The sequence below is a fragment of the Myotis nattereri genome (genome assembly GCF_964212035.1).
Source record: "Myotis nattereri genome assembly, chromosome: 16".
NCBI lineage: Eukaryota > Metazoa > Chordata > Mammalia > Chiroptera > Vespertilionidae > Myotis > Myotis nattereri.
This window is the reverse complement of record NC_138091.1, coordinates 21,011,453-21,037,745: the sequence shown is the minus strand read 5'-3', so window position 1 is coordinate 21,037,745 and position 26,293 is coordinate 21,011,453. Positions and strand designations below refer to the sequence as shown.

The 26,293-nt window shown below is 55.6% G+C and overlaps 1 protein-coding gene across 1 annotated transcript in view; it reads left to right on the top strand.

Annotated features, from left to right (window-relative positions):
* Positions 1-26,293, top strand: part of RAP1GAP2 (RAP1 GTPase activating protein 2) — a 188,241-nt gene that overhangs the window by 153,226 nt on the left and 8,722 nt on the right. The window contains exons 12-19 of the mRNA XM_081109358.1: positions 3,068-3,168; positions 5,727-5,856; positions 8,050-8,205; positions 13,342-13,413; positions 13,888-13,974; positions 15,375-15,509; positions 24,405-24,542; positions 26,058-26,176. Coding sequence (XP_080965484.1) covers positions 3,068-3,168; positions 5,727-5,856; positions 8,050-8,205; positions 13,342-13,413; positions 13,888-13,974; positions 15,375-15,509; positions 24,405-24,542; positions 26,058-26,176 — 938 coding nt within the window. The remainder of the gene's footprint in view (positions 1-3,067; positions 3,169-5,726; positions 5,857-8,049; positions 8,206-13,341; positions 13,414-13,887; positions 13,975-15,374; positions 15,510-24,404; positions 24,543-26,057; positions 26,177-26,293) is intronic.

The window sequence follows — 26,293 nt, the reverse complement described above, 5'->3', positions numbered from 1 at the left end:
ATCCCCCGAGGACTTCTGGATTGCAAGAGGGTGGAGGCAAGGCCAAGGGACCCCACTGGTGCACTGGGCCTCTAGTATGCATATAAGATCTTTGGTTAATCTCTTCCCACCCTCCCCTTTTCTCCCTCCTGATTTCTCTCTGAGATCCATCAGTCTGTTCAATGTTTCCATGCCTGTGGCTTCTGCTCCTGTGTTGAGCGTCTGCCCCCTGGTGGTCAGTGTGGGTCATAGCTACCAGCCGGTTGGCCGGTCGCTTAGTCTTTTATATATATAGACTAGAGGCCTGTTGCACGAAGAGATTCATGCAATAGGCCTTCCTTTCCCCTGGCTGCTGGCACTGGTTTGCCTCTGGCACCTGGGGCCCAGGCCTTTGCTCTGGCTGAGTTCTGGCTGGAGCCGGCCCTGGAAACGTCAGGCTTCACTTCTCCACCAGCCCCAGAGCTGTGAGGCCTCACTGCTTCGCCGGCCCCGGAAACGTCAGGCCTCGCTGCTCCACTGGCCGCGAGGCTGAGGCCTCACTGCTCCGCTGGCCCCGGGGTTGAGGCCTCACTGCTCCGCTGGCCCCGGAAACGTCAGGCTTCATTCCACCACTTGGAGCCTACGTATGCAAATTAACCACCATCTTTGTTGGTGGTTAATTTGCATATCACGCTGATTAGCCAATGGGAGGCGTAGCGAAGGTATGGTCAATTACCATGTTTGTTTATTATTAGATAGGATAGTGCAATATCACAACCGTGCAATCCATGGGTCTTATTCTGACTTCCTCAGTTTTATATGTACTCATCTGGTGTGTGTGTGTGTGTGTGTGTGTGTGTGTGTGTGTGTGTATTTCATTCTATATATAATTTTATCACATGTTTAGGTTAGACAGTCAAGATACAGAATTCCATTTCACTTTTTGCTTTTAGGACATCTTGTGTTTTCTTTTTGTAACCACACCAATCTCCCTCCTGCCTCTTATGCTCCCTTCCCCCTCCAGTCTCTAACTCTTGGCAACTACTAATCTGCTCTCCAATTTCTAAAACTTTGTCCTTTCAAAAATGTTTTCTGAATCACATCATACAGTATATAAAGTTTTGGGATTGGCTTTTTTCCACTTGGTGAAATTCATCCAAGTGTTGTAGCATGTCAAGAGTTTATTCTTTTTTATGGCTGAGTAGTATTCCATGGTGTGGGTGTACCACAGTCTGTTTAACCATTCACCCATTGACCAAAAGCTGGGTTGTTTCCCGGTTTTGGGTATTCTGAATAAAGCTGCTTTGAACATTTGTAGACAGGTTTTTATGAGCATAAGTTTTTAAATTTGTGGGATAAATGCCCAGCGGTACAATTGCTGGGTTATATGGTACCTATATGCTTAGTTCTGTAAGAAACTGCCAAACTATTTTTGAGAGCGGTTGTTCCATTTTGCATTCCTACCAGCAATATTTGATTGGTCTGTTATCTCCACATCCTTGGCAGCATTGGGTGTTGTTAGTATTTTTTATTTTGTCTGTTCTGGTAGATGTGCAGTGATACCTCATTATATTTATATCTTATTATTATCATTTTAATTTGCATTTCTCTAATGGCTGATAATGTTGAACATCTTTTCATATGCTTATTTGCCATCTGTATATCCTCTTAGGTGAAATGATTGTCATGCCTTTTGACTATTTTCTTTTTTTCATTAGCATAGTAATAGAAACTTCAAAAGGAAAGTTAATCACAGTAGACCCTAATCCTTAAAATAGAAAACAGAAGTAAGAAGAGGATGCTATTTACAACCACAATCTTCTGTATCTCTGAACAGTACAGAAAGATTCCAAGAGAAAGATTAAGATGGCTGACTGTTGATTATATTCTAATTGGGTTATTTTTTACTGTTGAGTTAAAATTAAAAAAAAAAAAACTTTAAACCTTTATTGAAGTATAACTCAGATACCATATAGTTCACAGTGGTATGTGGATTATATCTAAATAAAGTGTACAGTTCAGTTGAATATTCACAGAATTATGCAACTATCACCACTATCTAACTCCAGAACATTCCCATCAACCCCAAAGAAAGTCTGCATTCATTAGCAGTCACTCTCCGTCACCACTCCCTTACCTCCTGGTAACCACCAATCGACTTTCTGTCTCTATGGGTTTCCTGGTCTGGACATTTCATGTAAATGGAATCATAACATGCGGCCTTTTGTGTCTGGCGTCTGTCACTTAGCTGATGTTTTCGAGATTCATCCATGTTGTAGCATGAGTCAGCACTTTACGCCTTTTTATGGCTGAAGGATATTCCATTGTATGGACGTACCACATGTTGTTTATTCATTTGTCAGCTGATGGACCTTTCAGCTGGTTCCCATTTTGGGGCTTTTATGAAGAATGCTGCTATTAACGTTTCAAGTTTTTGTGTGGACTTGTGTTTTTATGTCTCTTCGATATATTCTTAGGAGTGGAATTGTGGGTCTTATGGTAATGCTCTGTTCAGCCTTTTGAGGAACTGCCAGACTTTCCAAAGTGACAGTGCCATTTATATTCCCCCAGCAGCATATGTGGATTCTGATCTTTCTACACCCTCCCCAACACTTGCCTTTCTTTTTGATCCTAGCCATCAGTGCGCGTAAAGTAGTATCTTCTTGTGGTTTTGGTTACGATTGAGTTTTAAGAGTTCTTTGTATATTCTAGGTAGGAGTCCTTGGTCAGAAGTCCAGCTATCAGTTTTCACTTACGGATTGGTTTTTGGCACCCTGTGTAAGCGCTCTTTGCTTCAGCTTTGTTTTTTGGTGTATGGGAGGACGCTCAATTAACTGAGCCCCACCAGCCAGGGCTTTTTAGCTTTGCTTTTTGTACTGACCAGCAGCTTGCGTTTGAAGAGAAAGTCCTCATTAACCAGCCCCCCACATCCAGGTCTGTGGGTGAGCCCCAGTCCTTCCTCCAGGCAAGGACAGAGCCACTGGATGGCGATTGTGGTGGGGGACGGGGAGAAAGAGAGAAAGGGACCGGTAACTGGACAACCACGTTCCTTCCTTTGGCACCAAGAAGTCTCTTTCTAACTCCTGCCCCTGGCCTGTTTGTCTTCCAGACCCTGGAGGAGGAGCTGTTTGGGAACAACGAGGAGAGCCCAGCTTTCAGGGAGTTCTTGGACCTGCTGGGGGACACCATCACCCTGCAGGACTTCAAAGGGTAGGTGCCAGCCACCTGATGGCTTCAGCCCCACGGATGAGGACTTGGAGGAAGGGCAAGGGGCGACAGCTGAGTTTCAGGGAGGGCGTGTGAGACTTAAAAACATACACAAGAGCCCAGCTGGTGTGGCTCAGTGGTTGAGCATTGACCTATGAACCAGGAGGTCACAGTTTGATTCCCGGTCAGGGTGCATGCCCGGGTTGCGGGCTTGATGCAGGAGGCAGCCGATCAATGATTCTCTCTCATCATTGATGTTTCTATCTCTCCCTCTCTCTTGCTCTCTGAAATCAATAAAAATATATAACTCCCCCCCCCCCCACACACACACAGACACAGGAAACACGGGGTTGTTTTTCAGCAAATGATCAACACTCCAAGGGGACAGGAGCCCAGGGGATAATCAAGGACGCAGGTTATCTGAAAGGCGTTGACACCGGCCTAGGATGCATGATGAAGCTACTCCCACTCAGATGTGCCTTCCTAATTACATTTGGCTCAGACCGAGAGCTTAATGAATCCATCTTCCCTATCACTCACCTGCCAGCATTCAGGGAAGCGGGCCCTGTGCTGTTTGGGGGAAATGATCCATTTTAGACCATACACAGGAAGAATGGATAACTAAGAGTTGGTAGAAATACAGTAGCCCACACCCGTAGCCCCCTCCCCCTGGCAGGAATCTATGCCACCGTCTGTGGTTCTCCAAGTGGACAGAAAGCATATGGGAGCTATTGCTTGGAAAACTCTGGCCTTTGGTTTTCCTTGGCAAAGGCCACCTTTGGGAGGGACCTTCAGACCTGGCCGGACTGTGCCGTGCGTCACGGCCGGCAGTGGCAGCCCCCGAATTCCCCGCTCCAGCAGCCACGTTAACAGGATCTCCCAACCCGTGTGAGAACTCCCAGGCCTGTCAGGCAGTAGGTGTTCTGGAATCCCTAGGTGTTCTTCCTCTGCTTCCTTCTCTCCTCTTCCTTCCCCTTCCCCCCCTCTCCCTCCATCCTCCTTTCCTTCAAGGTTGTCACTGCCCGGCCTCAGTCTCACATGGGTTACAGTTCCGCCTCCATTACTTGGTAGCTCTATGACTTTGGACACGTGACTTAACCTCTGCAAGCCTCAGTCTCCTCACCTGTGAAAGCGAGATAGACAGTGCTGAGTCCACAGGCTGCTGGGGGTTAAGGCAGATCACACCACCTCCATTGACCCTGAGGTGCCATCTTTGTGAGGTGCGTCCAGATTTCACAGACTGTAAAATGCGAAAGGATGTGTCTTGAATAGATGCAATAAAGTCTGTTAAAACCAGGAAGGACCCCAGAGGTCATGTTGTCCTATCCCTTTACTTTCTAAATTTACTTACTTATTTATTTCTGTTAATCCTCACCTGAGGATAGTTTTCCATTGACTTTTAGAGAGAGTGGAAGGGGAGGGAAGGAGAGAGGGAGGGAAGAGAGAGAAAAAGAGAGAAAGAGAGAGAGAGAGAGAGAGAGAGAGAGAGAGAGAGAGAGAGAGGTGAGAGAGACACATCGGTTGGTTGCCTCCCGTATGTGCCCCGATGGGGCTGGGGATCAAACCAGCAACCCAGGTACATGTCCTTGCCCCGGAATCAATCCTGAGGCGCTCTGGTGCACAGGCCAAAGCTCTGACCACCAGGCCATGCTGGCCAAGGCCTACCCCTTTATTTCACAGAGAAAGGAAATGGGCCCAGAGAGATGAAGGGAGATGCCAAGGCCCTGGGCTGACTTAGGGGCAGAAGCAGGTATAGAGCCTGGAGCGCCTGACCCCCCGCCTGCGTGCTTTCTGCCACGCCGGCCGAGCACATTTCCTGGACCGTATTGCAGAGCCCGGGGGGCACTGATGTTCAGAGTCTATTTGATTTCATCTTCTTAAAGGAACCTGCATCCTCCTCTTCGTGCTGAAGAATGTGATCCGTGGCTAGCAGCCCCGTGTCCATAAAGGAAGAAGGGGCAGCTGCCAGAAGCCACCCAGTTCCTTAGCTCCTTTCCTGCCTGTGGGGAGATAGCAGGAGAGGGGCCTCCTTGGGTACCTCCAGGCTGGGTGCTGCCCTGTGGGGTCCTGTCCCCACATCGGACGCCGGCCGGCCAGAAGTCAGGCACCTGTCACCTCTTCAGGCTGACTCTGGAGGCTCCTATGGGGCTCACCACCACCCAGCAGGATGGCCGGTTTCCTGGGCTTTGGGCCGAGGGCTTGGACATGGCCTTGCAGGGAGCAAGCCTGGTGCGCAGCCTTAGGGGCCACTGGCACCCAGGACAGCACTCGTCTGGGATTTGTGGGTGCACGACCTCCCTTCCCACATGACTCACGTTATGGAGGGGACGCAGCCAAAGCTTGGAATTCGTCTCTGTCTTTTCAGTGTGCGTTTCTGGGCGGACGCCAGGGCTCGTCTGCTCAGAAGGGCGGACCCGCCTGCTCTCCCCGCATCACCGTCTCTCAGCCAACCCTCCATGCCCCTTCACCTGCCCCATGTGTTTAGGGAAAGTTGCGCCACGTTGCCCACTAACCCCCACTCTCTCTCCCCGTGGCACTTGCCCCGTTTTTTGTGCTGACAGTTTCCGAGGAGGCCTGGACGTGACCCATGGACAGACGGGGGTGGAGTCGGTGTTCACGATATTTCGGGACAGGGAGATCATGTTTCATGTCTCCACAAAGCTGCCCTTTACCGAGGGAGACGCCCAGCAGGTAACCGGGGGCGGGAGGGATCTGGGAGCCTGGGGCCTGCGAGGTGAGAGTCTTCTGGTCCCACCTACCGGAGGGAGTGCACCCCCTCCCCTTTCACCACCAAGAGGCCGGTCTGTCCAGCGGTGCTGTTCCCCCCACAGCCTGTTCTCTCGCACTATCTCACCGCCCCGGACAGGACAGCAGGGCTGAGGTTACCCCGCTCTGACCAGGGAGCACTGCCGCTCGGTGTGGTCAAAAGACTGTGTCCCAGCTGCTTGGGGCAGAGCTGGGAGCGGAGGCCAGGGCCCTGGTCACGTGGGGGGTGGTGAAGAGTCCCGACGGGGTCTGCAGATGTCCTGCAGCTCTGTGCTTCGGGGTATGTGATTCTGGGCGAGCGGTTGATCTCGTGGCTTCAGTGTTCCCATCTGTAAAATGGGGAGAGCGCCATGTGTGTCCGAGCGTTGTTGTGGGGATCACACCTGGCTCTGAATGTAGGACCCAGTACGATGCCGGGCGTGCGGCAGGCTTCCTCCCTGACAGCTGTTCGCCATCCAGACCATGAGGCTTGTGCCTGCTTCCTGCCCCAGTGATGTCACTGGTTAGTGCACAAGACACCTCCCTCCCCCCAGCTTTTCTAGTCTCACAGCCTCGGCTCCCAGGGCTCGCAGCACACCTGCCGGTGGGCAGGAATTGAGCCCCTCCCTCAACCAGAGAACCTGGAGGAGACCTCGCTCCCAGGGTTTTCCTGCGCACCCTCTCCTTTGCTGCTTCTGATGCTGTGTCCCCAGGGAAGGCCTGGCTTTTTCCTTGTTGAGCCCCGAATCCAGCAGTTGATCTCTGGCTGCTGCACCCCGCCCTTTGCCTTGTCAGTCTCTTAGGAGCATAACCAGGGAAGGTAGGCCTTTCGCCAGACGCCGACCCATCCATCTCTGAGTAGGGGATGGGGTGGGAGCACAAATGTAATTCTGTAAACAGTGCTCGGCTTCTATGGAAAAAAAGGAAATTGGCAAATGGGACTGTGATTTGGCTCTAAAATAACCACTGAATGTTCCAGAAACAAATGGGACAGGATTCCTTTGTAGCCAAAGCAGGTTTTCTCTGTGTTTCACCCCAGTCTCTGTCCCCTCACGGCCCCTCCCGCCACCCAGCCTGCGGCTGAGGGCCCTTCTCCGCCCGCGTTCAGCCTCACTGGTGTTAAGTGGGAAGTATGTCGAGACTGGATGTTGGCAAGGACTGAATAAATATTAATTTTCTCTTCCCAAGAAACGAGATGGTGTGTGTAGAATAAGGGAGAGAATTTGTGTAAAAGTGCCCAGCACTGGGCTCAGTATATAAAACGGGTGTTCATTGTGGCCATCATCTTCCAACAAGAAACTCAAAGTGAAGCTTAGGGCCTGCATGCAGTAGGTGCTTAATAAAGGGACAAATGCACAGGCAAGCACCACGCCAGGACTTGGTGTACAGGAGGGCCTTGTCATTTGAAATCGTGCGTGTGGATAGCCCAGCATGGCTCCTGCCGCACAGCAGGTGCGCGGTGACTGAGCTCACCTGTGAAAGCACCTGGCCCAGTTTGCGGTACTGAGTCAGGGTTGGCTTTCTCTCTCCCCCATGACCTCCACGAAGCCCTGTTGCCCCTGTGTCTCTAAGCATGGTTCTGCTCCCCTCTGGTGTAGAATGATCTGCCGCCTCAGCCCTGCTCACCCACATTCCCATCAATTGTCCCCCCCTACTACCCCCTCTTCCAGGAAGCCTTCTCAGATTACCCCCAGGTCTCTGACTTTGCCCTCTTCCCTGCCCCCTGCACCCCACAGTGGCGGGCATTTGTGTGCAGGAGCTGATTCACCGCTTGCAGGCTGGTGGCCTTGCTCCTGTTCTCAGGGAGCTTCACCTGTGTTTGTGTTTCTCCTGGATCACTTGGGCAAAACCTGGGCCTCCACGTTGAACTCTTCTCCCCGAGTCCCGAGTGTGAGCTCTGCACACTCTGGAGTTCAGTGAGATGCCTGCTAGTCTCTACCTGACAACTTGGGCACCTTCCCCACTTTTTCCTTTTTGATGGCTTCTAAAGATGAAAATGAAAAGCTCCCCGGAGAGCGAGGTCTCCGAGTTCCAGGGTTTACGTATAAAGATAGCATAACGAGGCATTTCCTGTGTAGATCTATTCTGCATTCAGGATGTTCCCAGCTGGCTTATAACAATGGGGTGCTTTTTGTTTAGCTCCAGAGAAAGAGACACATTGGGAATGACATTGTGGCCATCATCTTCCAAGAAGAAAACACACCGTTTGTCCCAGATATGATTGCCTCCAACTTCCTGCACGCCTACATCGTGGTGCAGGCCGAGAGCCCGGGCACGGACACCCCGGCCTACAAGGTGAGGAGAATGTCTCTGGGAGGGCGCGGTGGCCAAGGCGCCTCACCACACTTACGGATTCAGCGAGACCAGGAAATACCAGTTCCCCGTGGCTCCTCGACCTGGTCTCCAAGGTGCCACTCCTGGCGGTGGTGTGACTGATTTTCCACGGCTCTCAGGTTTCTGGGATTTGGGGGGCTCGACTCTTAGTGGGGAGCACCCATCCTCTGAGGTCATCTCATCCATCTGGTCCTCTCCAGGCTCAGCACCATCTAACCGAAGGGTTGAGAAGCCCGGATGCTCCTATTGGGAATCAGGTCACGCCATTGGCAGAACCAGGGGGGAGGAGGAAAACACAGAGAGGACTGTCAGGAAAGGGAGAGGAAGAGGGTGGCAACAAAGAAAAGAAAGAAAAGGGGTGTTCATGGTGAGAAGGGTGGGGCGCAGGGGCCTGGGAGACCCTGGCCCCCGGGCGGCCCCTCTGGTTTAGCTCTTCTGGAATAAATGGTTGATCTTAATTTGAAGACTGCCAGGGGGTGGATTATGAGTACCTGGGTCTCAGCCCCCTAACCCAGTGGTCGGCAAACCGCGGCTCGCGAACCACATGCGGCTCTTTGGCCCCTTGAGTGTGGCTCTTCCACAAAATACCATGTGCGGGCACGCACGTACAGTGCGAAGTTGACTTAAAACTTTAAGTAAAGTTTATTAAGTTAACTTTAGGGAACGATGTGGAGTGAAAGAAGATGTAGTGTCGAGGATTGAGAAAGGCATACTGAGATGGTTTGGACATACAGAGAGGATGAATGAAAGGAGATAGACGAAACAAGTGTACAAGACCAGTGTGGATGGGAGAGTTGGAAGGCGTCGACCTCAGCGAACGTACCTCAATCAGATTGAGGACGTTTTTAGCAAAGGCCAGCTTAGGAATACCCTAATGAAGTTAATAACAATATACCTACCTATATAGTTTAAGTTCAAAAAATCTGGCTCTCAAAAGAAATTTCAGTCGTTGTACTGTTGATATTTGGCTCTGTTGACTAATGAGTTTGCCGACCACTGCCCTAACCCATCAGCAGTCTTTCAGAGGAGCTCAAAATCCTCATGGATGCAGGTGAGCCCACCACCTCAGCGGCCCTCACACTGCCCTCTGGTGTCTGAATCACTAGCTCTCCTCTCTGCCTCTCCGCCAGAAATAATCCCCGCCTCTTGGGTATAGGTTTCTCTGCGTCACAGTGTTGGGGGGCATGAGACCCCAGGGGGACAGACTGAAGCAGGGTTCCTAAGTAGATGTCATATAGCCCTTGAACCCCCTGCAGATGCGTGCAGAACGTCGAGTGTACGTGCTTCTTTGCGTTTTCGCTGCGTTTCCTAGGGGGAGAGGCCACAGCTCAGGCTCTCAGCGGACTGCCTGCTCCCCACAAGGTTAGGAGGCGCTGTTACAGGCAGAGGGAAAGGCCTGTCATGCTGATGGAAAGCTCTGAGGCCTGGAAACGTTTCCTGTGTCATAACTTAGGCCAGTGCTGGTTCTGGGGGTTTACGAAGCTCTAGCGCCTCATAGCTGTCTGCATGAAGTATTCATTTTGCTGGAAGTTTTAGGGAAAATAAAATGAGGTGATATACTTGCTATATCAGTACAAAGCCAGACAGATTAAGTGCAGAATTCACATCAACTTTAAAGCCAAGTATGAGGCTTCAAAAAAACCCCACACCAACAAACAAATACATAACCAAACAAACCCCACACCTCTCTGCTGAGGAGGAGAGCCGATCTCTTTCATGCCCATGTCCATGTTCATGGCCTCCTGTCACTGAGCGGTTTCAGCCGAAAAGGTAGAGAAGCCGTGATTTGGGCCTCTCCCTGAAGGCTCACTTGCTTTGACCGAAATGGGCGAATAGCTGCTGGATTTGTTGGTGGAAGCAGATTTTATTCACTCCGTGCCTACTGGGTGCCAGGGGTGGGCACGTTCACGTGACCTTCAGAACCAGCCTTCAGGGAAGAGAGAGAAGAGCTACTGCTTGGGATCCCCAAAGAAAGGTGTGTGATGGGCGAGAGGCGGGGAGGCTCCCAGATCCGGCCAGGCAGTCCCGTGCATGTGCATATGCGTGGCTCCTCTTGTCTGCTGGGCCGCTGCTGGCCGAATGGGCCCTCTTGTGGCCGTTTGGCATTTTAAAAGTTTCTGATAGGAAGTGGAGCTCAGCTAATTGGCTTCTCTGCTTTCCCAAGAGCTTAGGACAAAACAGAGAAAAGTCAGAGGTCCCCCCATCGGCACCCCACCTCCAGCTTTGATGCTAGAAGTCTTTACCAAGTCTTCCCAGCCACAGCCTGCGGTCCAGGTAGAAGCGCTTCCCTGAGAGAGGTGGTGAGAAGCAGGGAGGTAGGACCCACAGGAAGAGCCGGGCTGGCCCCCGGACGTGGGACCTTGTGCTCCACCTGTCAGGAGAGCGTGGAGGTTGGAAGGCAAGATCTGTGAATGGGGCCAGGAAGGCAGGGGGCAGGGAGGGAGACCAGCCTTCCAAGGTGCTCCCCAAACCTCCGTGAACCCCAGGTGATGAGCAGACTGAGGAGGACCTGGTCAGGTGCCTCAGGGGGCCCAGGGTGGAACGAGACCTTAGCTGACGCTTGCAGGCTTAGGGGCTCTGGAAAAGCAGGTGAGGGAGGTTTCCCTGGGCTCAGCAGTGCTTTGGGAAAGCCCCTCGGGGGAGGACAAACAGTAGGAGAGGAGGGGAGGGTGGGTGGGGGCGTGCAGGAAAGGGCCCAGGCCTAGAGTCTCGGAGCCTGGGGCGCTGGTCCTCTGACTGTGACCGTGGCCAGTCCCTGCGCCCTCTGGGCCTCTGATTCTGTCTGTGTGCGATGAGGAAGTTGGGCTAGACAACCTCAGAGTTCCTTCCAGCCCTGATGTGGTCGGAAGGGGCAGGGGGAAGTTGAGAAACAGGTGTGTGTGTGAGACGGATAAGCAGTGGTTTGGGGAACTGTGTGGCACCTCAGGTGCCCTTTATTAGGTGCACGTAGGAGGGCAACGGCGGCGTCGCCTTGTCCAGGTCGGCCTGTGGTCGCCAACCCTGAGCCGTCGGAGCAGGCGGGAACTTGGCTCCAGAGCCCGGGTGCGCGTGAAGTGTCACATGGGCTTATTCTCCAGGCACAAGTTTGGTCCCCATCCTGCCAGGTTGGAAGGGAATGCCAGCCGAGCCATCATCAGGACTCCCTCCCTCCCTCCTCCTGCCTGAGGCGCCCTGAGCCTGGCCCCTGAAGTCCTGCACAGGTCTCAGGGGTCTTAGGTGAAGCCGATCCTTGGAGAGGGGTCTGCCTGTGCCCCCTTCCCCTCACTGCCGTCCGTGGCTCCGGCGACCCGGGCGGTTCTCTGAGGTTTCCAGGCCCCTCGTGGGCGCGAGCCTGCGAGGTTCCCACCTCCTGGCGCATCCTCGTTCCTCACAGGCCCCGGCCTCCGTCTTGCAGGGTCTCTGCTCAGGCCCTGCTGGGCGGCCTGCACGGAGTTTAGAAAACAGGAAGGTGGAGCTTCTGCTTTCAGCCCAGCAACCCAACCGTCCCCAAGAGGCGGGAACGACAGAGGCCCGCGCTCTGCTGGAAAGGGGTCAGGAGAGGGAGCACAATGGGGACGGGAGAGGAATGGCCGTCACAGGAAGGGCCTGTCCCCTCTTTTCTGACGTGGCTGCTGCGGCGGACTTGTCTGTCTGGACACTTGGTGGATTTCAGAACATACATGAAGCCATTTGCCCAGTCAGCACAGCCCTCGCAGATGCACGCCTGAGAGGGGTGTCCAGGTGGGAAGAGCAAGGGCTAGGCCTGGCCTCCGGCCTTGGCCCAGTCGGCAGCGGGTCAGGAGCCTTTCCACCGACCCCTCCCCAGGTTCTGGCTCTGGGGGTGGAATTCTTGACTTGTGCCATGGCGCATGGAGGGTGGCGGTGGGGAACTGCGTTTGGCAGCTGGAACCAGCCAGAAATCACGTCAGCAACCCATACCCCGGTTCCTGACTGGTCGCTGCCGTGTGGGCCCTGCCCACAGCTTTGAACTTGGTACTGACCAGCCCTCCCCACTCCCTTCCCCTGCGGACCCTTGGCCGGGCCTTTCCTTGGCCGGGCTCCGAGCTGCCTGCTCACCCTGGCTGGCCGACTCTCAGCATCTGCCCTACTTCACAGGCCAGCAGCTGGCGGTGGGCCAGGGCCTCGCTCACGTCAGAGCCGCCCGCCTGGGACGGGGAGAGGGCAGATCTCCAGAGAGGCCTGCAGCCTCGTGGGCCGAGGACGGGTGAAACCAGGGCACCTGCGTGCCGAGGGGAGATGGAGGTGTGGGGCCTGTCCCAGGCCTGGGGGACCCCACACAGAACATCTGGGGGCTCTCACTCCATTAACTCGTGCCTCGCTAGGCTGGCCAGAGGTGTGCACCCACCCAGAGCCTGGTACCCCCTCTGCAGCACGCAGCACGCAGCTCACCCTGATGTCCTCCACCCCCACTTCCCAGCCCGGGCCGTGCTATTGGTTCAAGCCTCACCCCGACTGCCTGGCCCTGTGGGGGGTGGTCAGGGCTTCCAGACGCTCACCCGCCCGCTGCACAGGAGCTCCCAGGAGCTCCCAGCTGCAGATTCCTGGCTTGCCTCGGCGCTGCTGATTCAGGCGTCGGGGGGAGCCCGTGCCATTGGCATTTCTTGTTTAAGCACTTGAAGTGTGGACAGGTTGAGAGCCAGGGCTGTGGTTAGAACCCCAGAGCAGGGTCTGGATTCTCTGTTCTTCTTGGTGGCTCATCCCCTGGGTGCCTTTGGGAGGGTCACTCCGTGTCTCTGGGCACCTGTTTCCTCACCAGCGAAAGAGGCTAATAATTCTCACCGTGCCTCCTCGTGGGCTTCTCACCCCAGCCAGTGCGGCCAGGAGATGCGTCCTGAGCGCTTGCACTGCGTTAGAGCTGGGGTCCCAGGCCCTGTCCATTCCTCGTGCCAGGCTCACGTCTGGCCTCCAGCGGTGCAGACGAGCATGTGATGGTGCCATGCCATCCAGCTCACTCCTAGGAGCTCTGCCACGCTGGCCATGGCTCCCAGGGGCAAGGGGAGGAGGGGGCGAGATCTGCCGCGGGAAGTGGGGCTGCCCTGGGGCCCGGGCACGGCACATGGATCTTCCCTCCTGGCTCACACCGAGGCTCTGTTTCAGGTCTCAGTCACGGCGCGGGAGGACGTGCCGGCCTTTGGCCCACCTCTGCCCAACCCCCCTGTTTTCCAGAAGGTAAGACGCTCTCCCTTCTGCTCCTCTCACAGCCAAACGCCAGGTTCCCACGCCGGAGTGGCAGGGGTTGCAGTGGGGCCGAACCTGGGCAGGGACGTTAGCCGGGCCTTTATTCAGCAGGGTTGGGGGGCTTTACTTGGGGTCTCCCCCACCTCTGCTCCTGCTGCCAGCCTGGCCTAGCACAGGGTCTCGTTCAGGGAGTTTGAATTTCTGCTGAAAGAAGCGTTTTTATACCAGGAGCCTGGGGCAGAAGTCGCCTCCAGGCACGGGAATGCCACTGTGGGTGTGGAGGGATGGTTTTCCAGGACCCGGGGAGCTGGTTTCCATGTAGGCATCGTAGCAGCTGGGCTTGGCCTGGGCTAGATGTGATCCAATGTCTGAAGGGACTTTTCAGGGGCGCTCCTAAACCTCCCCCCCCCCGTTCTGCCTGCCCATGGTGAGGCTGGGAGAGTCCCAGAGCTGCTTGTCTTCCAGGGCCCCGAGTTCAGGGAGTTTCTGCTCACCAAGCTCACCAACGCAGAGAACGCCTGCTGCAAGTCGGACAAGTTCGCGAAACTGGAGGTGAGAACGAGGTTTCTGGGGTCTTCCCCCTGCCCTCCTGTTAGCCAGGCTCTGCCGGGGTCTGTTCCTGGGGGGGATGGGGGGGGCGGGGGGAGGGGGAGCATCGTCTTTGCCCCTCGAAGTCGTCAGTTCTGTGTTGATACAGTAACTCTTCTTGTGGAAACTAAGTCCAAATTTCAGGTCTAGTCAGCCATTCACCAGTCGTTTATTGAGCACCTACAGTGTGCCAGGCTCCGTTCTGTTTCCTGGGACACGGGCATAAATGCGACTCAGTTTCTGCTCACACAGAGTTCGCAGGCTGGTGGGAGGGGCCGTTACTAGAGGAAAGATACCGTTTGCCAGCACTGAGCCCTGATGGAGGCTAGCATGGGGGCTGTGACTTAGGATAGTGACTGCCTCTGCCTGTGGGGGTCTAGGGAGTATTCAGGGAAGGCTTCTCGGAGGAGGTGGCCCTTCAGCTGCTGAATCTGGGAATCTGATGAGCCGTTTGCTGGGAGGAAAGAAGAATCTGATGAGCAAAGAAGAATCAGGGCAGAATCAGAGCATGACTTGGTGAGGGGGTTCCAGAGGGTTTGATGTGGCCTGAGGGAAGGACTCGTGGGGGATGGGATGGTGGGGACTCAGCTGGAGACATAGGTTGGGTCATATCAAGAAGGGATTTGAGCTAGAGGGGGTGGGCCCTATTAAAGGACTTAGGCAGAAGAGTGATGTTTGCTTCGCATATTAGATGATTACTCTGACAGTGGTGGGGAGGGTAGGTTGAAAGGGAAGAGGGCAGGAAGGGTGGCCAGTTAGAAGCTATGACAGGAGTTCAAGAGAGATGATGGCAACTTGCTTACCCCAGGCACAGGGGGAATGATTTGGGGAAGACGGATGGACTTCCATATTAAGGGTGGGGGGAAGTGGATTGGTGGGGTGGCTCTTAGGCCTTCAGCTGGGCTCTTTGCTGACAGGCGACCACTGGGAGGTAGCTGTGCCAGGGACTGCTGATCTGGAGGTGCCTGCGCAGGCTGGGTCACCGAAAGGGCCAGTCCAGGTCTGGGTGCATGGCGCCCCCTGGAGGTTTTACGATGGCTCTGGAGGAACATCTGGATGGAGAGGAGCAGTGGGCAGTGGTACATGGATGTGGAGCTTGGGGTAGAGAGCTGGGCCGGGCCAGGAGTCAGGTAGAGCTGGCGGGGTGGGGCGGCCCAGCGAGGAGGGGCAGCGGGAAGAGAGCAGAGGGCTGGGCACTGAGCTGTAGTGCCAGTTGCGACATTTGTGAGCGTGGAGCCCAGCCTGGCCTTAGCTCACACCGTCACCAAGATGCGCTTGGCCAGAACAGCAGCCCTCAGCCAGGCGGCTGGAGCCCCCTCTGCTCTCAGTGCCTGCTCCACAACCGCCCCCCTCCCTCCTCCCAGGACCGGACGAGGGCCGCCCTCTTGGACAACCTTCACGACGAGCTCCATGCCCACACACAGGCCATGCTGGGACTCGGCCCGGAAGAGGACAAGTTTGAGAACGGGGGCCACGGGGGATTCCTGGAGTCCTTCAAGGTACGGGCACAGAGCGGCTGCCGACTGCTGTGGCAGGAGGGTTGGGGCAGACAAGGGAAGAGGTCCACGATCCCCATGATCCTGACCCTAGAGCCCCAGTGCCAGCCAGATGTGGCAGGACCAGCAGGGGCACTGCAGGGGTTGGCAGAGGACGGGGCATCAGGAAGTGTGAGTGGTTGGAGCAGCCAACAGTGTCTGCTGCATCCTCACCTGCTTCCTTGGCCTGGATCCTCTCTCCTCCTGGCCCCGAGTCTGACAAGTGGGGCTGGGGGAAGAGTTAGCAGGAGAGGAGCCAGTGCAAACCAAGAACACTCCTGCTTCCATCTGCCTCCTCCTGTGTTCAGGGCGCCAGGGCAGAGTGGCAGGAGCAAGGACACAGGTCTGAGCTGTCTTCAGCAGCTGGTGTGGGGTTCCGCAAGAATTTTCCCAGCTGGCAGGGCACTCGAGGACCTGGCCAGGGCCAGTGTGATGGAGTCAGAGGCAAGTCCCTGTGGACTTTGCAAAGGGAAGAACTTTCTAGCCAGAATGAGCTGCTAAAAGAAGTAGTGAGCTCCCTGTCCCTGGGAGTATTCAAGTGGAGCTGGGACAGCCACTTCGCTGGCCTGGCATAAAGAAGATTCATTGTCACGTGCTTGCCAAGTGCTTGCCGCTCCACACAGCACTTACACCCAGCATCTGATCTGAGCGGGCTGCTACCCTGTGCGGTTGGCAGAACGGGCCTTGTTAGTTCCACTCCCACACAAGGGGACAGGATGAGAGGCCACAGGACTGCTCAAAACCTTACACCCACTGCCCGGCCGGCGTGGCTCAGTGGTTGAGTGTTGACCCCTGAACCAGGAGGTCACGGTTCGATTCCTGGTCAGGAGGGCACATGCCCAGGTTGTGGGCTCGGTTCTCAGTAGGGGCCGTACAGGAGACAGCCTATCGATGATTCTCCTCATCATTGATGTTTCTATCTCTCTCTCCCTCTCCCTTCCTCTCTGAAATCAATAAAAACATATTTTTTAAAAAACACAAAAAAACCTTACACCCGCTCAGAGGTAGCAAAGCCTTGTTTCAAACCCGGGTTTTCTGGTTCTTAGTCAATGGTCTGCTGATGGCCCGCGGCAGAACGATTTATAAAGCTACCGTTTTGGGGACAGTGTGTGGGGTTGGGGTTGGACCTGCCTGTATTAGAATCCCAGCTCTGTGATCCTGGGCACTGTCTTTCAAGTCTCTGAGCTACATGAACAACACAGGGATGGTCAGCGGGACCCGTGTCTTGGCACTGTTGGGGGAATTCATGGAAGTAGTCCGAAGGGGTCGCATGGCCCGGAATACAGTCAGTGCCTGGTGGACGTGTGAGCTGCTAGCATTGCCCTGTAAAGTGAAAGCTGAACACCCATCACCCCTCTAAACCAGTGGTTCTCAACCTTCCTAATGCCGCAACACTTTAATACAGTTCCTCATGTTGTGGTGACCCCCAGTTTCATTGTTACAAATTGAACATAATTAAAGCATAGTGATTAATCACAAAAACAATATGTAATTATATGTGTGTTTTCCAATGGTCTTAGGCGACCCCTGTGAAAGGGTCGTTCGACCCCCCAAGGGGTCGCGACCCACAGGTTGAGAACCGCTGCTCTAAACTCTCACAGCTGCTCCCTATGCCCTGTGCAAGGCTGGGGTTATGGGTAGAATCACTGATACCCAATTTTAATAATTAGGAGTGTAGTTTTGCACGTGAGGAGACGGAAAAACTTGTCCCAAGTCACCCAACAGATTGGGGAATGGACGCTGTGTCTGGCAGATTCCGAAGCGTGTGTTCCCAGGTGCCACATGACACCGCCTCTGGGTCCCAACTCAATTAAGATTCCACCCACCAGCCTGGCCCGGGCAAGCCTGGGGTCGGCCCCCCTGCCAGGCGGCAGCATGAGCGCAGGGCAGGGCCTGCTGGCCCCAAGGGCCAGCTGCCGAGATTCCTCCCGCGGGCGCGGGCAGGAGCCGACGGCGTGTCCGGGCTGGTGGGAGATTCCTGGGACATCTGCCTCAGCCCTGATGGACAGTGGCGGCCAGGGTGACACAGGAGGAGCTGAATCCAGAGGATAGGGGTGGGGAGAAGAGGGACGGGGGAGGGAAGAGGGAGCCAGGGCAGCTAGCCCGGCAGAGGGAGGGGTGAATGGGAGACGGGAACTAGGAACACCTCTGTGGGCTCCGCCCCACATCCCAGCAAGGGTATCAGGTGTCCGGCTTCCGTGGCAGATGTCCTTATCCATGACTCGAGCTGTTGTTGGCTGCAGACATCTAGTGACTTGTTGCTTTCAGTTTTGCAGGTTTCTCTCTGTCTCTTGGAGTTAACAATAGTTTTTTCAGTTTTCAAATATTTCTCTAACCTGGGAACTCCTGCAGGCAGTGCACACCGGGCCCACGGTGCCCAGTGGATAAAATGGCCCGGCCTCGACCTCAGGTTGCGGGTCTAAAAGACAGTGACCCGAAGCCATTTCCCAGTCCCCTGCCTCTGGGCCGACTCCAGCGGCCTGCCTACCGGGGTTTCCAGAAAGGGAGATGCTCCAGGCCTTGACCATTCCTTGTCTCTGATCCAGAAATCCAGGGAAGTTTTCTTTTTAACCCTAAATCCTCCCAACTGTAGGCTGAAGACAGTCCCTCCTACCTTCTGCTTCCGCCCGTGTCTGAGGTGCACTGTGGGGCGAGGGAGGGGCCGTCACGGTCAGTCGCACAGAGCAAACCTTCCGAGCTCTGCCGGATAGGAGTAGCTTTGTTTCCTCCTCCCCGTTCGGACCAGCTCCTTGCCCTGCGCATTCCATCGTTGCCTTCGGTGGGTGTCCCCGGCTGTGGTCTGCCCCAGCCCAGGAAACTGTCTTTAGTTTCGCTGTTTCTTCCCAGGCACCTTGGTTGGTGCTGTGGTGTCAGAATTATCGGCATTCCTCTTGGCGTTCCATCTGGACCGCCACGAAGTCCTTCTTGCAAGGAGAGGTGTGTGAAATGATTCCAGGAAGAGAAGTTGCAGGTCCTCTCTCCTTCCTGTCACAGTTCTCGTCCCACAGATGCACAGAAACATAATGGAGAAGTCCCAGGGCTCACAGCGACCCCAGCCACCCATCCCTGCCTCTGTGGCTGTTCCCCCTCCCCTACAGCCCAGGGCCCTTTGTCCCTCTGCCTAGAACAGCAGTTCTCAACCTGTGGGTCGCGACCCCCTTGGGGGTCGAACGACCCTTTCACAGGGGTCACCTAAGACCATCGGAAAACACATATATAATTACATATTGTTTTTGTGATTAATCACTATGCTTTAATTATGTTCAATTTGTAACAATGAAATTGGGGGTCACCACAACATGAGGAACTGTATTAAAGCGTCGCGGCATCAGGAAGGTTGAGAACCGCTGTCCTAGAAGCAGACCCGTTGCTGCCCCAGGCTGTGCTCTGGGCTCCTCACACCACTTAGAGTAGCTCTTCTCTTCTTCACGTCTGTCCGTCTGGCTTCCGTTCATGGGCGGTCGGTTTAGTGTTTCTTCCATGAGAAACAGAACAGTGGGTTCATGGACGCCTGGACCTGCTTCGGAGGAGCCTGGGGATATTCTCAGGAATCCTCCAGTTCTGCAAACCCTGACACATTTTGCATTTTTACTTAGCGGATGATATAAACAAATGTATTTCCAGTTGAGATTAAACTTTTGCAGCGAGACTCACAACCGAAAGACTCGAGTAAGTAGGCAGGGGCCAATGCAGCCAGGGGCCACCGGTGCTGGGGGTCTGTGGACATAGTCTTGCAAGAATAGTTTTATTTAAAAAACATATATATTAGTTATTGTTGACATTGTTACAGATGTCCCGCATTCCTCCCCCCATCGCCCTCCTCTACCCAGAATAGTTTTCTTTTTCAAGGAGCTGTGTGTTACTCACCTTTGAAAAATACTGATCTCTAAACTGTTGTCCTCAAATGCCGTGCTCAGCCACTGCCCGCTGTTGAAGTTTCTGTTGGTCCCTAATAAAATGGACAGGAAAAGGGGTGCTCCTTGATGTACCAACATATGTACACGAAGCCCGTGTGAGCCACATTTTGAGAAACCCCGAGCTAGCCCCCCCCCCCCCCATGACCTCATCATGCAGAAGCGGGCATAGAGGGCCAGAGGAGAAGGTCACCACCAGCCCCAGAGCTGGGATGGTGGAGAGTGGGAGTGTTGGGTGAATTTCTCCCAGCCTCTGAGGGGCTGGCAGCCGATGCACTGGTCTGCTCTGACCCCTAGTGGCCGGAGCGCCACTCTGCAGGTAGCTCCCGCAAAGTGCTGGCAGGCTGGGGCCGCTCATGGAGTGGAGTTCTGGTCCCTCTGAAAGGAGACACGGAGGGATGTTGCCTACTCCTGTCAGCCTTCCTCCTTTATTTGTGCTGCCCAAGGGGCAGAAGACCCTGTTCTGGACCTCAGATTCTTCCGATTAGGGGGCCGTCACAGCCGGCAAGAAATTAGCATCTTTCTCTCCGTAGGCCCTGCCTCTGCTGCTTACTTGGAACAGATAAGCATGTGTCCGCCTAGTGTTACCCTTGTGCACTGGGTCCCCCAAGTTGAGTTTGTTAGATTGAAACAACTCACAAAACGCATTTGTAAAGAAGCGGGCTTTGGGGCCGGCCCAGAGGAGACGCGCTCCCTCTGTGACACTAACTGGTGAGACATACGCAGACGTGAGGGAGTGACTCCATCCCTCTTTTCTCGCTCCCGCAAAGGTGCGCCGAGGGCTGGGAAACCGTGGTGCCTAAGGGTGGGAGACAGAACTAGAGGTGATCAGCTCGGAGGAGAGCAGCTGAGGACAGACAGGGATAGTTGTGTGACGTATGGAACAGACTGGTCCATGACGCCAACATCTGGAATCGGTAAGATTCCAGCTTGGTGCACAGAGGATCTTTTCAAAGGCCAGGCTGTTCGTCCCTGAAGGCAGTGAGCAGCCCGTCCCCGGGCAGATGCAAGCAGAGAGGACATGAACCGTGGCCTGGATGTGCAGGGCCGAGTGGGAGAGGGGCCAGGTGGTCCCTGGAGACCTCCCGATGCCCCGGCAGAGGCTTCGTGGGCCTGTCCTCTTCTCTCCTGCCTCCCTCTTCCCACATCGCTGCCCTCTGTCCTCTTCTCCGCCCTGCACCTGACGCTTCTGGCCGATTTGAAAGGCTAGTGTGTCCAGCTCTACATCAGATTGACATGTGACATACGTTAGACCAGGGGTGGGCAAACTTTTTGTCTCGAGGGCCACAATGGGTTCTTAAACTGGACCGGAGGGCCGCAACAAGAGCATGGACGGAGTGTTTGTGTGAACTAATATAAATTCAAAGTAAACATCATTACATAAAAGGGTACGGTCTTTTTTTTTTAGTTTTATTCATTTCAAACGGGCCGAATCCGGCCCGCGGGCCGTAGTTTGCCCATGGCTGCATTAGACCATGTCACTGGGTGATTTTGTCCAAATGGAGCATCGCTGTAGGGTTTCAAGGTAGCCATCATCTCTCTTTTCCCATCCCTAAGGGGGGGGGGGGCGAGATGACCTTGAGTAAGCAGGTGTCACACAAGGGAGTTGTCATCCATCATGTCATCCTCGCCTGGGGACCATCACCATGCTGTACAGGGGAGGAGACTGTCTCCGAGAAGCTCACACACCATGCTGGGAAGAACCAGGAGTCAAGCCCCGCACCTCCCTGGAGTTCCCTGCCAGCCACCGTGCCCTCAGACTCACCCCACGGACTCAGCAGCACCACGGGCCGTTGGGGAGAAGAGCCCTCCCTAATGTCAGGGAGACCGAGAGCACGTGGTTTCTGATCACCCTCAGTCCCTCAACCAGTAGGATTATATGTTCAAGCTGGGCTACTTGTTGGGATCATTTCGCCTGGAGCCCAGGGTCCTGGGTGTGGTCCTGGTTCCATCTCTTACCTTTGGTGTGACCTCGGCAGTCATTTGCGTTTCAGGACCTTTTCTCTGTGTCTGTCCTCTCTGCGTCTCAGAGCCGGAAGGATGCAGGAAGATCATGTGCGTGAAGCTCAGTGGACCAGCTGCCATCACACAGGGCTCATGACGCACACTTAACTTTCTCTGCAGAGACCGTGAGAAAGCATCCGAACATAAGTGATTCATTGGCATGTCACCGTTGATGACGGCGGTGGTGGTGGCACCAATGGAATGGAATGAGGCTGAGTTGATGGAGCACTTGAGTCATTTGGGGAAACTCTGTTTATCCAAGGACACCTCCGAGTGGCGTCACACCTCCCTGCCTTCAGTTTTCTGAGGGCACACAGCTGAATGATCTTTGGGTGGCGGAATGAATGGAAGGTGCTGGCTGTTTATCCATGTTGCGGACACTGTTGCTAGGTGACTCTTCTGTGGTCTAGAAAGAGAGAGAGTTGATGTCCCTCAAGGAGGCGTCTTCGGCTCAGACAGGCCAGGCCCGATGAATGCCGTCAGGGGTACACGGCTGGTGGGCTCCCTGCCTCGTTCAAGGGGAGCTGGCCTCCAGGGCCATCATCTTTGCAGACGGCCCTCCTTCCTGAGTCAGCTTCCTCCCCAGGATAGAAAGGCGGGCAGGGTGCGGTCCTCAGCCACCCCTGAGCTTGGCGAATTCCCGACTGTGGGGAGAGCTCCCGGGGGACCCGCGATTTGGGTTGGGGGCAGCATTCCCGCTGCTTTCTCGGGACTGCCTTTCCGTAGACTCAACGCTTCAAGGGAGGGAAGGGCAGCCGTTCCACGTAGGTGGGCACATGGAGCGCGTAGGCAGACACGTGTGGCTCCGTGTGGGTGTGAACAGGTGAGGATGGGGGCAGTGTCCCACGTTTGTCCTGCATCAGTGTTCTGAAGCTGAGGTTCCGAGAATCTCCCACCCTCAGCTGACTCACGCGATGAGGAAGATCCACTGGCTCTGTGGTCGGCAAACTGTGGCTCTCGAGCCACATGCAGCTCTTTGGCCCCTTGAGTGTGGCTCTTCCACAAGATACCACGTGCGGGCGGCCGTACAGTGCGATTGAAACTTCGTGGCCCGTGCGCAGAAGTCGGTTTTCGGCCTGGGCGAGTCTATTTTGAAGAAGTACTGTTGCTATTTGGCTCTGTTGACTAATGCGTTTGCCAACCACTGCACTAGCTCACTTAAACCAGAAGGCCCAGGCGGCTCATGGCTCAGCGTGGCCAGTGGCAGGCAGGTTCCATCCCCTGGCCCCTCTGCCCTCCCCATCTTGTCAGCTTCGCCCGTAGACTTGACCGCTCACAGCCCCATGGTGGCTGCTGCGGTCCTAGGTGCAGAGGTGTCACACCTCTTTTGGGAATCGCTGAGGAGATCTTTCCTCAAAGCCCCCAGTGACGTCCCCTCCTGTCCCCCTGGCAAGGGGATGGATGATGTGACTGCCTCAGGGGGCCATGATTTACTCCTCTGTCCTGTGGAGGAAGAGGGGACGTTGGGCCAGACAGTGGCTCTGCCAGCAAGGAGCATGGGGGGATGGCACTTGTGTGTGAGCAACTAGTAATGTCTGCATCCGTGAGTCTTTGCATGTGGCTCTGAGGCCCTGGGGGCCCGGACAGCTGGTTAACACAGCGGGAGCACCCACTGGCCTGGGCCTTTTCCATTGCCCTAATTTTAGGGATGTCTTGTTTCCCTGCTGCCTGTACACTCCTTGGAGGCAGGGGCCGTGTCTCATATGTCTTTGACTCCCCTCCTGCAGTTCTCCCAGTTCCTGGCAGGGCTGGGCACACAGGAAGCACATGACAGGTGCTCGCTATTAACAAGAAGAGTAGCCACATTGGCTGGGTACTTAGTGTGTGCCGGTGCTCTGCTAAGAGCTTTATAGGTGTGGCCACCTGGCCGCGTCATCGAGGGACTGAATGAGTGGTCAGAGGGAGTGATGTGGGGTTTGGGGGATCCCAGAGAGAAACTTCCCTTCCTAGAAATCGTGTCGTCTTCGAAGGCCTTCAGGACCAGGGAGCATCGTCCACATGGCGGGTGGAAGCCTCTAGGACTTCCCATGTCAGGAAATCCTCCCTCGGGTCCGGGTGGGATCTGTCTGCCTCACTCTAACCAGCCCCTTGGGTCAGGTTCCAGAGCAACGCAGGCGGCCTGCAGAGCCCTGCCGAGCAGCCTGAGAGCGGCCGGCACCTCCCAGCTCTCTCCCTGCTGTGTGCGCGGCAACCTTCATTTTAACTGTTCTCATCCTTGCACGCACTGGGACCGGTGACTGTCCTGGCTGTCCCCTCCTGGACACTGCGCTGTGTACAGATGGGCCCTTTGTTCTTTGGTGGCCCTAAGTGGGCACAGGGCTCCACGCGGCCTGAGCAGCTCCGGGCCCTCTGAGGCCTCACGCCTGGAGTCTGAGAGTGCGTGTCCTGTGTCAGCAGCGGCACCAGCTGCGGGCTCATCGTTAGGTGCTGCGAGTCTGGGAGTGCTCTGGCCACAGTGCACCAACTGCGAACATGTTCCAAGTTGTACCAGGCACACCTTGGGGTGACAGCAGAAGGGATACCCAGTGTTTAAATATAGAAGGACGCGTAGTTTTCTGCTGCTTGGACCATGTCATTCCTGGTTTGCAGGTGAGGAAGCTCAGGCTTGGTAAGCTCTCCAAGCCCCACTTTCCTTCCCTGTAATAACCTCTGTCCACCTCGCAGGGCCTCTGGGGCGCTGACCCCTCAGACTCCTCTGTCCAATGTCCTCCCTTGCCTCTGCCTGCAGAGCGCCACGTGCCCAGAGCATGTGACAGTCCTCTGCAGACCGTAGTGATTAGCATGTGGGCCGCCGAGAGAAAGAGAGAGAGCGTGTGCGCGAGTGTGTGTGCACATGTGCGCGCAGAGCCTGGAGTGTGTCTGCAGATCCCACTGAGGCAGCGGTGTCATCTGGCGGGGCCTGGCTGCAACTCTCAGGCCCCCTCACCTGCTCTCCCCACAGAGGGCCATCCGCGTGCGCAGCCACTCCATGGAGACCATGGTGACCAGCCAGAAGAAGCCGCACAGCGGGGGCCTCCCCGGCAGCCTCAGCGGAGGCATCTCCCACAACAGCGTGGAGGTCACCAAGACCACCTTCTCGGTGAGTGTCTGCAGGCTCTGGGGCCCCCAGGCTGTGGTGGGGGGAGGGGCGTGTTCACCCAGGCCTGGGCCAGGCGATCAGCAGGGCGAGCCGGATGATGGGGAGGGAAACAGCCTCCAGCCAGGCTGCACTGGGGCTGGCCCAGACCGGAGCCACCTGTGGTCCTGCTCTCTGAGTTTCCTTGACACCTGGGCCTTCTCGGGACCGACCCTGCGCGGTGGCCCTGGGTCCTGGGCCTGAGAGAGGGCCCTCCCTTTGTTATTCCTAACGACAGGTGGCTGCCCCTGCTTGCTGTGCACCGGGCACGGAGCTAAGTAACTCACGGTCCCTGTGACAGCTGCGTGAGGGAGGTGCTGGGTGCTCTCCATTGTACATCCGAGGAAGGGGAGGCCCAGAGAGGTTAGGCAACTTGCGGGAGGTCACCCAGCAAAGCCGAAGAACTGGGCTTCGAGTGTAGGTCGCCCAGATCCTAAGTCTTTGCTCCTAATCAATGTATACAGTTCCAAGAAAAGAGAGCCTGGCCGGTCCGGGGGTTTGGGTCTGGCCAGCTTGCACCAGGAGCCGGCCAGGTGAGGGGGGCCAGAGTCCCTCTTTTGATAAAGCAAAGTGGCTGTGGATTTGTGCACGTTGGGGTTTTCTTGTTTTGTTTTTTTTCTGTCATAGCAGAAAATACCCACCACGATACTGGCAATTGGTATTGTGAATGATCTTGTGTAATTCATTTGATTCACCAAATAGTGTTTTCATAGCTATTATCTTGTTCCTCCCAGAGGGTCTGTGAAGTGAGCAGGACAGGGCAGTTCTCTCCAATCTGTGGCTGAGACCGAGGCCCAGAGAATGTGTCCACTTGCCCAAGGTTGCACCGCATGGGAATGGCAAACGCTGGGGCCGGCCTGGCTTAGCGGCCTGGCGGGCTCCCATCTCCCCCTTCTCATTCTGCCACCCTCCATCCGTCGTCCCCCACACGTGGCAGAAGCAGAGCCACATGCCTGGCAGGCTCCCTCTGCCTGTGGGTGCCTGTGGACCTCATGCTTGTCCTGCCAGGGGTTTGCTGTGTGACCTTGACCAAATTCCCTTGCCCCTCGCCTCCTCCACATCCTCCTCGGTCAAGCGAGAGGTCGGACCAGGTCACTCCCAGGACTCTCTCAGCTTGTGGTTCTCAGTCCGTGACCCCCTGAGTCACCCTGTCCTCTCAGTATGTGGGGTTCTCCTTAGGGTGGCACTGACCCCATGTTCCTCCAGGAATTCTGTTCTAGTGGATTGTTACCCGGGGCCGTAAGGGTTGGGCTAAGAACACAGGAAAACAGGCTGCAGGTGGCTTGAGCCGCAGGTCATACATAGTTCCTGCTCCACAGGCCCCACCCTTCCCAGCTGTCTTGTTTCTGGGGAATCTCTCCGGACCAGTTGTGGGCGTGGGGGGTGGTGCACAGGCTCTTTGTAGACCAGGAAGGGGGGTGGAGGGAAGGAGACCTGGGTTTGGGGAGTGAGCGCTCATTCTGGTGGTCTCCTTGGCAGCCTCCAGTGGCGGCGGCAACTGCCAAGAACCAGTCGCGGAGCCCCATCAAACGGCGGTCGGGGCTCTTCCCCCGTCTGCACACGGGTTCTGAAGGCCAAGGGGACAGCCGGACACGGTGGTGAGTGTCCTGCGTGGCGGGTGAGCTCCCTCGGGAGGGCTGCGCGCAGCTTCAGCGTCCAGCAATGGCTTCCTTCTAACCCTGGTCCCCACGTCTGGCCCCCGTGTCCCCCGTCAC